Below are 13,203 nucleotides of genomic sequence, written 5' to 3'. Positions count from 1 at the left end.
TATGGAACAATTTGTGAACTGATCTGACAAATGTCTGGAAAAGACCTACCCAAATTCTCAGACACATGAACCATGACATTTCTGAAAAACCTCAGAGATTCTCTAAAAAAAAGTGAATCGGATCCCTGTTTACCATTCTGTAAATGGCTCTGCTTGTACAACCACAACTACAAAGCCTTAACTTGAATGCTCCAGCAGAAACCAACTATTTTACAAAAAGATCAATTTCACCTGTCCCCTTGTTCTTTAAATTATACACCCTAGGTCTAAAAAGGTGAGTTTATCAAACATCCTTTCACATGAGAGATGGTTCATTCTGATCTATCTAAGATTCAGTAAATTGCATCCATTAAGAAAATATTACAAAACAACCACAGTTGCAAAATATCCATATACTGTGAATGAAGAAAGGGCAAACAAAATGTCCTAAAAGTGTTTGAGTTCTGTCTTGTCTATTAGCGGTTTCTCTTGTTGTTCAGTTCATTATAAAGATGATAAACAACCTACACAAGACATCTGATATCACACTGCCTTACTACTGAGTTTTGTTCAACAAAATATAGGAATATTCTTAGCCTTTTTAAAGAGTAAGTCATGTATTTTCCTTTATACTTAAAACAAATAACGGACCACAATTCCATAAGTGTGTTCACATAGTAAATGAATGAACAACAGCTATTGGCAATCCAATGAACTTCAAATGTTGTAGATTAATCAGTTTGACTAATTAAAAAAAAACATCCAGCATTATAGAAACATAAATTAAATATAAACCGTTCCCAGTGCTAGTATACAAGTAAAACTTAAGTGGATCATATGCAGTAAGCAATTATTTACATTTTTTCAGCAAAGCAAAAAAAGCACAATACCTTTAGAAAATCAAAATCTGATCCTGTTCATGGTTTAAAAAGTTTTACGAAGCTTTACATGACAGGGGCGTACCTCTGTGGGAGCAGCTTGTCACTGGCCAGGTATCCTGGACTGTGGGCATCTTTGTTATAATCTCCATACTTGGCCTGCACTGCATATGAGGCCAACAGCACGGCTGTTTCAGGGGGACAGTAGATATCATCATTGAGGATTCCCTCCTTGACCTGCAAGAAGAAGAGTCGCTGTGTTGTCTCCTGGATCAACTCCTCCGACACATCCTCAGGGTAGAACTTCGCCCGAAACTTGAACAGCAGTGGGCTTTCCTTCCGCACATCCTGCGCTGTCACCTGGCAACAGGAAAAATAAAACCACATTTAGCAGCTTGTCTCCAGGGCGTGCGAGGAGTTGTGATGTAATGTAATGAAAAAGCAGTCTAGCATTTTATTCTTTTAAAGATACAATATGATAAATTAAGATATGATTCTAATGATAGGCATTGCAAATATTTCCCAGTGAACACATTATCTCTCTGTTTTACTGGAGGCATAATATTATTTTTTACTTTACAGCAACCTGCAAGAATAATCTACTTTGTTTAAAACAAAAGCAAAATACAACAAACTAGAGAGCGGAGTGTGTCAAAAGTATAAACAATTTGTAATTCTGAAGTCCAATTGCAATTTCCTGTTCTGGAGATCACTCCCTGCAAGGTTGGATTTTAAAACTGTAAAATTAAATCCACAAATGCTATGAATTTGATCTCTTCCAAAGATTATAATTCCCCTGTAATTTTACCTTTTTATTGAGTTTAAGCCAAGTGGAGAAGCCCTTGGTATCCTGGTACTGTAGTCCAAAAAACCAAACCTCTCTCAGCCCAATAGTCTTCACCACCTAAGAACAAAAAAAATATTAGTTTTAACTAATAAATCATGCACATCCATTACATTTTGAAGTTTTTGTTGTAATTTTTTTAGAATTCTAAGTCAAAGTCATAGCTGCAGGGAACATTTTAATAAACTCACTGGCAAGGCAAGAGCTCCGTTTGCAACTAGGTTCCCAGCCCAGAATCTATAAAGCAATTGTATTTTTTTCTTTGCATGTACATTTATTTGATCCCATTTTCTTCTATTTCTTCCTCTTTATTCTGTCACTATTTTCTGCAAGGAATGATTACAAATCATTTGTAAATTCAGGTAAAAGCAAACGACAAAGACCTGACAACAAACTGCACTCCAGATGTGCCCAATAACATGTCCTACAAATCCTGGGAAGGTCCTGTAAAAAAAGCATTTTTGGAAATGTAAACATAAATGAAAAGTGTTTCCTCTAAATGATAACACCCAAATTGCTATCAATCTTGAGGCACAGAGACTTTTTCTTGTATGGCGGGTCTAGGTAAAAAAAATCTCATGGGTCTGGGTGTGTGAGTCAGATACCCTTCAACTGCACTCATTTGTAGAAACGTTACTTATGAAAAAGAAGCAAATCTGCTGCTGTAGGTTACACTTTCCATGTGCAAAAACTATGACAGTTAGGGACGTGTTTTCGTATCCGAAATATGGGTTTAATTGTAATCTTTTGTTGCATTTTGCTGCTGCATGTTGACAACTAATAGGTTTTTTTAAAAAAACTACAAAACACAGATCATGCACACAGCAGTTTTACCTTTGTTCATTGTTTGTGTCAGTAAATTAGAAATGTATCTCGGCACAACAAAGTGATAGATTAAATACATCTGAAGCCCTGCAAAAAAAAAATATCTGACTACTTTCAAAATATATGCATCGTTTTAAGAAAGTCCAAACTGTAGTTTCCACTTTTAAATGGATTCACAAATATAGAAATAATTTAGATATGAATCACATTTCTAGGTTTATTGCCAGTTTATCTGGTTAGGTTTTAACTGGACTTAAGAGAGGTAAAAAGAACTACAGGGACAGAAAAGTCTGGAGTTCAAGGTTAAGATTCAATGGTCAAGAGGACAGGGCACAACAGCCTATAGGACTGAATGCCAGCCTTAGGCTATAGCAGAAGCTTGATAACTCTGGAAAATCTAATCAAGTCGTAGCCAAGGATTTTACATCTGGACGTTGCAGATTTACATGGCAGGATTAACAGAGAAAATTGCTTTCACAGTAATGACTCACTGATGGAGCATCTACGTACGGTGCATGAAATGGAAACAGCAGCACAACTTTAAGGGCAGGGTCAATCACTTTCTCACACCAAAAATAGCTTCAAAATGCTACGCAAAAGTCCTCCTCTGGTCTTATTCGATCTCTGCAGTCAAGATTTTTACTAGGTGTAATATAACAGGACTTCCCAATATAAAAGCCAAACCAAGAAAAAAAGCAAAACAAACAAAATACGCGCCAAATGGATGTTGAATGCATGTTGACTATTTTTATATCAGTATTTTTTTATACATGTGTGGAGTACAAAAGCAAAAATGTACCCAAGGGTGTGATAAGAAACACACAATGCACAATGTAAGGCAACATTTGGATTATAACTAGTACTAGTAATTTAAAAAATTTATAGCAAATGTATGTTTTGTTGAAGATATTAGGTGTTTTTATGCGATTTAGTAGCTTTTTTTCAAAATTTGAAGGCAGAAACAGACATATAGTTATAATTTACCACTTTTTAACATGTATTAGTGTATTTGTTAATACACATTTCTCTTAAACAGAACTACATAGCAAAGTATTTTCAGAAGGAACTAACCAAGTCATTACACCAAAATGTTATGACAGTGTATGTACAGTACACCACCTTGTAAAAGTATTCATAAACTTCCTATGGTGTCCTATTTTGAGAAATTATAAAATGACGCATACAAGTTTTTAGAAATACTTTATTCAACACCTGAACCTTGAAAATGAAGAATTCTAAGGGTAAGAAATGTAAAGGTCAAGAAAAACTAAAGTGAAATAGCTTAAATAAATTGATTGATTAAGTATGCCAACACATTAATTCAATATTTCGTGCATGTTCCTTTGACAGCAATTAAAGCTCCAGATACATTTCTACCAACTTTGCACACTGGCTTAGTGCAATTTGTGCCCATTCTTCTTGACAGATTTGCTCATCACAATTGACAAGCTCCCCAATCCTTACTGATGCTACCATCATCACAGCATGGCTGTAGGGAGAGTGTTGATTGTACTGCTGTATATTGGATTTTCATCAAATGTAACAATAGAAGAAAAAGGTCCATTAAAATTCTGTCTTCATCTTTTTTTAGTTCGATATAAGCCCTCTTTGTGGAATGGCTAAGAAATTTAAAGCGTGGACATTTTCTCCCATCTCCCACTTAACTTTAAAATGTTCTATTTACTTCCTTGTTTTATGTACTTTGCTTTGAATCTGTGAAATACGTTGTTTGTATAACAAATATTAAGCTGAGTACTTTTGCAAGGCACTATAAATGTCAAAAGTATGATTCATAGAAATGAAAATTAAGTTCTCGTTAAAAAGTATCAGATATATAATCGCTGTTTTAGTTTTACTACACCTTTTAAAGGTTTTTCCAACATGTTAGTTTGTTAAAAAAACAAAAAAAAACAAGCTTTGGCAGAATTCTGTAGTAATTTACTTTAATTAATCTAATTTCCACAAATGAATGCACTGCTGTTATCATCAGCCTCACTTAAAAGAACTAGTACTAATAAGTGGAGGTCATTTAAATGAAATTTTATCACCAACAGCAATGGGTAGTACTGAAACTAAATAACAGTGATTTCCTGATGATGTTTTTAGGTTACTATTGGAGGCATTTTTGTAAAAGCGCACTGTTCAACCAAATGGGTGAATCACTCTATGTAGGGTTTCATTTTTGTCAGTGGTAACCCTGGAGGCTTGCTGAAATTGAATGTATTCTTCATTGTATAGGCACAATGAATTATTTATTTTTAAAAAGTACAGATAAGTCTTGCATCCTGTGGAAGTGCAGTCTTTTTTCTTTATCTTACACTGTTTCCAGTCTTCAGATCCAACTTAAACCTAGATACCTCTCAGCTATCCCATTACAAACATCCTTATCTTTATTTAAGCATATATAACCAGGATAAACTCTCAGCACAAGTGAACTGCTTATGTCAGTCACACTACAAACTATACTATCCACAGTATTACACTGAACAGTTATAACTATGAGCATGAACCTACAGTACATAGAAAAAAAGCAAGCACATATTCAAGCACTTAATGGAAACATTATAAAAGTAACAGCACTAAATGCTGTCCCAACTAGTTTGGTTACCAGTGAATTCTTCATTTAAAAAACTGAATTTTAAAATAAAAGTCATAAGCCAGAAAACATTCTTAACAGTGGAAGACTTTTTTTTTTGCTACCTTCTGTGATTCACTACAAGATATTCAATTAAGAAAGCAAGTACGGATTTCACTGTCCTTTGGAATCAAGACACGAGATACAGCCAGCCACAGCAAACTGATGTTTCCAACAGATAGTTCTGGAAAATTCAACACCCGAGGGAGTAACATGGGTCAAACTCAACCTATCAAAAACAGCAGTACACTGCCCCCACAGCTAAATTTGGGAACATTAATAAGTTAAGTAGAGGGTAAGTAGCAATTTCAGATCTGTTCATCTCCTATGGTAGTCACAATACCAAGCACTTTCATGACAAAGTAGGTTTTATTACAAGTTCCATACTGTAATTACCAGCTATATTCATTCATTAATTTATATAATAGTTTTGTCACTGCTTTTCAAATAAACAGTACTAATATCTCATAAAGAACTGAATACTAAGGTGGGGGCTTAACCCTGAATCATACTGAATATACTTAGTAAAATAATTTGTTGAATATGGCGAGTTTTAGATCTTTCTGGGTCATTCATCCTCAGATGCTAATAAATTAATTGGTTTCATTACTGGGTACATTAACTTAAATTAAAACAATGGGTCTGTATTTTGGGTTATTATGGCGAATGATAAGAGCTTTTCTAGGCAATTTTGTTTGTGTGTATGTGGCCTTTTAGGAACAACTGAATAGCCTGCCCAAAAAAGAAATTGTAACTTAAATATTTAAATATTAACTTGTTTATACACATTTCTTTTGAGATGAAAGAGACTCAACTGCATTTTACAGTTCACAGAATTTGTCCCTGCAACAAAATAGGTTAGTATAAAAATTCCAAATAGAAAAACAGAACACTTTTTGGATCCAAATAACAATTGTAGCCAAGCTGCTACTTACTGAAATACCTTTAGATAATTTAATGCATCAGCATAGAAAATGCTGTCAGTTTTATTAAGGAAATATTGAAAGAAAAATTGTGTTTTAATGGACAGCTAAAGCAGTGGGCCCACACTTTCTTCCAAACAAAATTACTGTTGAAAAGCTGAGCACAAAACATCAATATATTCTTCGTATTCCTACTACAATAATCGTTTTATTGCAGACTAAGGAACAACAACCTTGGGCTGTTTAATTTTTGGAATTATTACATTTAATGTGCTCTTAACCCTAAAGACTGAAAAGGTTGTGCAACATAAGAAGAGTCAAAAACAAAGAGTTCCACGGGCACTCGTAATCCAGGGCTGTTTCTTAAAACATTTTTTTTAAAGCAATTAACAGATTCATGTTAAAGTAATTTCTTCCATCTTTTCAAATATTGTTTCTAAATTACACTTCAAAATCAAAGTAAAGAAAGAAGAAATAAGGAGGATTCTCAAGGACAAACAAAGCTTGTATTCTGAGTTAGAACACAAGAGCCTTATTGCGGATCACTAGAAAGTTCACCAATGTGTCCAAAAGTAAACAGACGTCTTTAGAGAAAACCCATCTGTTTCTGTACAAACACTGGCAGATCAGTCTTGGGCTGAGCTCTATTACACTAGAATTTGTTAAATCTGAGTAGCAGCTATAATACATTAATCTGCCAAGAACACACTAAAAAACATAACTGAAAGAGTCTGGAGAGCCCAAAGAAATTATGTAAACCAGTAAATTGAAACAGTTGTCATCTCCTGTCCTATTAATTTTAATTTTAAGACTCCATCATTTATTGCTGTTATATAAACATGTTCAAATCATTTCTCCATTTCTAAAGCAGTACTGAGGCAAAGCAAGCATTTCACTATTTCAATACTGTGCCTTAACCTGTCCTTATTTTTTATAAAAAATGGTAGTCTTAAGTGTAGCTAATAAGCTTACACATTCACTGGATATGACTAGCAATCCTGGCCTGTGAAATTGCAGCCATTTTTGACACTGAATCTACAGTACACTATGAAATTAGAGTTTACAGCATCACACCTGGAATATTTATCTGAACAGCAATTCCCCTACTGTGCTCCATGCAGTTCCAATGCCCCAACTTTCTGCCCATCTATACGCTCTATAAGAAGCAAATAGCAACTTCCATAAAAATAAAAAAATTCAGGGTCTAGCATTTAAAACAAGTCTGCAAAGTTTAAGGAAAATGAGAACATTTAAGACCTAGCAAGAGAGGATACTACTTTAGCCAACAATATAAACTATTATAAACTAAAAACAAAATTAAAAACAAATTCTAGGTCTGTCTCAAACAATCTTGAAGTGTGAAGAGCAGTCCTAAACCATTGGCTGTAACTGATCTGCTTACTGGACTTTTTGTCCACTCAAATTTTTAGTTCAACAAACAGAATTTTATGTTGTCCCTACTGAACTAGAAAATAATTCATTTGTTCCCTTATTTCTGACAAAACCGCTCTCCAATAGGTACAACTAATAGCGAACAGACAAAAGTGGGAATAACACTATCAGATAACCACTGATTTATCACGTTTCTTTCTGCTTACATCAAATTAGCTTGATTTCAGCAGGCATAACTGAATAAGGGACATCCTAGTACTCACTCATTAGCACAGAGTTCATACCAAAAATAAATCTCTTTCAACATATTAAGAGCTGAAAGCATACATAAAAAACACCTCAAATAGGAAATGTAACTAAATTAGCCTATGATTAAGAACTCAGCTTGAATGGACCAAAACCTGCAGTCAAGGGTACTTGACTAAGAACTGCTACTAAGGTAGAAGATTATATTTCTTGAACCAAAGCACTGTGACCATCCACTATGTGCCCATATAAAATCTACAGCAACGAGTGCCAAGACACCCCAAGACAATACTTAGACATACTGACTGAGAGGGTGATATCATGCTTACTCTTTTAGTTCTATGACTAATCAACAGGAAATCCTCCTACATTAGTTTTATTCTTTGCAGAACACATGAAAAGCCTATTTTCCATAAAATACCTTACTAACCTATTTACTTATTAATTGGTCAAGTTCAAATGTTGTAAACACAAGGCAGAAACATTGTTGTAACTATTGCTAGGTTTAACCCCAAGTTAACACTGTGGAACAAGCCAGCATTTTCAATGGAAACCAGCCACACTCCTGTCACTCAGAGCTTGTTACCATGGAAAGGAATGCCGACAGGAAATCTGCATCACCTGTGGCCAATTTACATCTTCACCTGCATTAGTAGGTGCAGAGTACTTAAGGACATCTCCAACTCCCAGTACCCCTAGGACATTGCTCAGGGTTCTGTTATAGAGTTGCATCTCCAAGTCCCTAGTTTTGGCTTGCTTGGAATCTTGACCTCTTCTATTTTCTACCTCGATCCCAGATCACCCCTTGGCTTGTTTTCCATGTTAACTCGGCATTGACCCCGTTTGCCATTCGAACAGTGTCTTTTGGATTTGTCCTTTGTGCTTTGCTCTGTTGATGTCTCATCCCCCAGATTCAACCCCCTGCTCAACCACGGATTGTCTCCCAATGTACACTTCCCGATCAACCCCAGTCCCCGAGTAAATGTGCAATGCTGGTCCATTTTCCCCTGTGCACTCAGACACAGAGTCTCTACTGCTGCGCTACGCAGTTTCCCTGGTACACTGTTAGCCATCTTGCCCTGTGCATATTCAACTTTTGTCTCCCCCATCGCTGCTAGCCCCCGTCAGCAACAGGATCTGACAACTATAATTTGAACATATCCAGTAAGGAAGAGATTAAGGAATGCATTTTGACAGAACTTCTATTCTGAAGTCTGATTGTTTGAAACGTATATATTGAAAGCTCCAGGATATTAAGGGCACAATTATCCCTGTGAGTGCAAAATTCTTTTGTAATGGAGTTGGAGCTAAAATTAAGAAGGAACTGCACACAGTTTTGCAAAGCTAACAGTTAAAGCTTATTACAACTTTCAATAATAAAACTACCCATTTTGCAGATTCTGGTTATAGAAGGCAAGTTTGCTAAGGTGTGTGGATGTCTCATTTTATTTGCTTTGGAGCTGCACAAAGGTGAAATCAAGATCTAAATACTTAAATATTCCTTTATATCACGTAATGTGTAGCATGTAGGGGAGGAGCTAGCTGTAAACAAAAGTAATAGACACTTGTAACAAAGCCAGTCTGTATTGCCTCGGAAACAGAAAACTGAGTCATCCCATGGACTATGAGTAAGAGTTCGTCAGCTGTCTGAATTGGACCTGTGGGACTACTGCTGGGATAGAAAACAGTCTGGTGAAAGAGGTCAAAAACAACTGTAGATGTTCAGGTCATCTGTTTCAGTGGCTCTTAATCTTGGCATTCCTGTCTCCTTGCTACTGTTTGGCAAATGCAGAAATGACTGCCAGAAGGTTTAAATGTCACCACACACCCCACAAGACTCCAGTAAAATCATTAAATTATTTTTGGAGGTATGCCTGAAACATGTACCGGAACTCATTCAAAGAAGCATAAGCCATTGCTTTTCATTAAGTTATCTTTTTAAAAGCAATATTTTATTAAAATGACACTATGCAATTTGATAATAAGGTAAAGCTGTTTCCTTCGAATTAGGTCAACTATTTTTTTTCTTGTATACCTTTCCATTTCAATGGGCAACTACAAAGAAGATATAACCTTAATGGCCTTGTCTCATTTGTAAACTGTCTTATGGTTTGTACATGCAGGCATTTCTTCAGATGTTTTGATTGACCTAAATATGTGTATTTAGTATATTTATACATCTCCTGGAAAATGTCTAGTGGTGTTAGCTCTCAAAATTGTTCTGCCAAACCTCCATTTAATAAGGTCTGGCCACCATCCTAGGAAGGTCCTTGTATATTTTCGTACTGACAGATGATTTGTCATTTAGGACTCATTTTAGTCCTATTATATGTTTTTCCACTTTTTTCCAACGCAGAATCTCCTTAAAATTTCCAGCCACATCAGTATTCAAAACACTAGTTAATGAACTTTTCAATCCTGTGTTTGTGGAGAATTTCACACTGGAAAAAAAAACTATAATCCAATTTCACTGGAATGTTTTAGGTGTGTTTTGGTTGCTGTAGGTGACATTAATATATCACAACTGACAGATCCCACTGTCACCTGAAAATTACAACACACAACTCACTATACAGAGTCAGATGTGAGTTTTCGGAAAGAATCAAAAGGGTCAAAGTACAAAATTGACATAAGTTAAGGACTGATTCCCATGTTAGTTCAAATACACTAAATCCTGTTATGACTTGATCTATGTGTTGATACCATACCATATGATACCATAGTTATATCAAAGTCTGAAACAGTAACGTCGATTTAAGACTTTCAAAACGTGTAAAAAAAAAAACTTACCTGGTCAAAAAGCTGTTTGCCTGTTGTGTTTGGCTGGATGGCAAACTCCAGCTCAGCATCCATAGTGGTAACTCGCACACTGATCTGTGAACAAAATGAAAACATACACAATCATTCAAAAGTCACTGGTGTTTTTAATTCTCACTTGTCTGCTTTTTATGTCCTGGAAAATCCTTCGTATCTAAACTAGGCATTCTGGAATGAAGTCCACAGGCCATAGGCTATATCTAAATTTTCCAATTCAAATTATACTGTATGCTCACCTCTTGGTCGAGATCTGTTACCTTCGTCAGGCCTATTCTCTCTATTCAGCCCCATTCGAACTGCATTCCCTAATCTCGTTCCTTCCAATTATCTCCTGTTAACCAGGTGGTTCTACTTTCCCCATCACTCTCAAGCCTAATATTTCTGTTTGCTCTCCTCTGTAATCCCCAGTAATTGAATGAGTTTGCAGCACCTCAGGAATGCACATTCTTTGACCACCACCTAACAGTCAACACAAAATCAAAACCTAATACTGCTATAACCTTACTGCTAAGTAATGTAAAAACTGTGCTCTTCTGTGGTGCTATACATTAAACAGCAAACTGCAAGCACGTTTTGTTGAACTCTGTTGCTTTAGATATTCGTTTCTAGAATATACAAATGCACACCTTACTTGCTATTATTGCCCATAGTCCAGCACTGTATTTTTGCTTCATTTGCTTCCGTCTGAATATTAGATACTCGAATTTGTTAGGCCAGTATTTATTAGTATTGCGTACTACACTGCATGTGATTGTTTTAACTTCCCGTGTAATATTTCTCAGAATACTGCAACAGAAGGTTATCAACCAGGATTGAGACATCAGTCAACTCCACTCACAAATATGTATACCTTTGCGTTTAATTGTTCAGTACTTTACTGTGAGGCTAAATAAAATGTGTTACCAGCAGCTAAAAAGCCAAATGAGGCAGATCACTAGTGCTTTTATTCAATGTCTGAAATTCACTTACTACATTCTATCAATATTACCCATATTGAAGCTCAAGTCACTGTTTTGCACATTTTTTACATAGTACGAGACTGTGACAGGAAAAGCGGAAGAAAACAAATGCTGCAATGTCATGACAATTAAAGTGGCCCACAGCTATAGAGATGGATGCAAATGGAGAAGTTAAAAGGAACTTTTTAAGATGTCATATTGAAAGCATTTAGTGATGAGGTGGTACTAAAGCTACACACAATATTTGAGGACAAAACTTCTCAAATGGTGACCCACAGAAAAGGAAATGAAAGGTCAAGCCTGGTCCAGTAACAACCTGATTTTATTACAGCCTCGTCTATTACAGATCACCATCCTATTAAAAACAACAATAAGAAAACACAGGAACGGCTTTGCAAATTATTGAGAAATTTGCCGTGCCAGAAAATGTATTACCGATTCCCATGAAGAAGAATTACAACAATGGTTAACTAACAGTACTACAAGTTCTACACTTTAAACCTAACCATGTCAGCCTTATTTTTTTTAGAATGATTCAAGATTATTTTGTATCTTCTTCCTCATATAGACGCCCACAAATCCAAAACAAGATATATTCTATAACAGTCTGCAAAGGATAGCTCTACATCCAGATTAGATTAGTTTCTTTTCAAGAAACTAAAAAAAATTAAAACATTTCTTGGATTCTTATAGGAAATTAATGAGCTGATCTGATACATGGATTTTAAATACAGTAATTTCACTTAAGACTAACAAAAGTTAAAAATGGTATAGATAATTACTTCTTTACACTAATATAATAGTCTTATTGTTCTGCTTCCCCACTTTGCTATAAATTAGCCAAAATTCATTTACAAAAATGGAAAAAATAAGTATGATTTAAAGAACATTTAAACTACTCTTAAAATAAATATTGTGGAAAATGATTTCACAGGATACTTTTTGCATTGCATGGTTACTTTTGGCCACTGCCTTATAAATTATGGCTTGAGACTTTCACAGTTCATGACGAATGGCTTTTGAAATAAACTACTTATGCCTTTTTATAAATAACAAAAACACAGTGTATGGAAACAGGAAATAAAAAAATAAATAATTTGGCAACATTTTATTTTCTTCTTTCTCCAAGATCTGTGTTCCTGAACCTCCAGTTCAAACTAAATGGAAACAAATTATATTTTCTCCTTTGTCCAAGATGGCAATGGAGGTCAATGATAGGGAAATCATTCTGGTTCCTTGTTGTCCGTGTAGCCTGCTGGAGTAACGTTCTAAAAGTGCCTGAAATAAAGGGATTTCATTTTCAAAAAGAGTATGAAATTCCCTCTGACTACAGTTCAGTTTATCAAGTATAAGCTCTGCGTAAACCAACTAAATCACTTTCAGGTTTTATCAAGCAAAGACAAAGGAAACACTGTAGCCAAAACGTGGAGCACAAAACTATCTTGACTGCAGTGCAAATATTTTTAACTGTCAAATTATGGTATGTCAGACATAAATCAAACTTAATGAAAAAGCCGGCCTTTTTCGTTTACATAATAAAAGAAAACTCAATTACAAGTAAATACTGTATATAAATTCAAATATCTGCATTCTAATCTTGAATATTGAAGAATACTTATTTTAAACTGACTATTAAACAGTGCTGTAGCAAGACATATACTTTCTAAAAAATAATCCATTAACAATATTCAGGGGAATTTTAAAG

The 13,203-nt window shown here is 35.2% G+C and overlaps 1 protein-coding gene across 3 annotated transcripts in view; it reads right to left on the bottom strand.

Annotated features, from left to right (window-relative positions):
* msna (moesin a) overlaps positions 1–13,203 on the bottom strand; it is a 40,417-nt gene that overhangs the window by 11,735 nt on the left and 15,479 nt on the right. For all 3 annotated transcript variants that reach the window (XM_006632761.3, XM_015351477.2, XM_015351476.2), the window contains exons 2-4: positions 10,513–10,596; positions 1,666–1,761; positions 943–1,217 (exon numbers count right to left, since the gene is read on the bottom strand). In XM_006632761.3, coding sequence (XP_006632824.2) covers positions 943–1,217; positions 1,666–1,761; positions 10,513–10,596 — 455 coding nt within the window. The remainder of the gene's footprint in view (positions 1–942; positions 1,218–1,665; positions 1,762–10,512; positions 10,597–13,203) is intronic.

This window comes from Lepisosteus oculatus, chromosome 8 (genome assembly GCF_040954835.1).
Source record: "Lepisosteus oculatus isolate fLepOcu1 chromosome 8, fLepOcu1.hap2, whole genome shotgun sequence".
Lineage (NCBI taxonomy): Eukaryota > Metazoa > Chordata > Actinopteri > Semionotiformes > Lepisosteidae > Lepisosteus > Lepisosteus oculatus.
The sequence above is the reverse complement of the archived record's forward strand: the minus strand, read 5'-3'. Positions and strand labels throughout refer to the sequence as shown.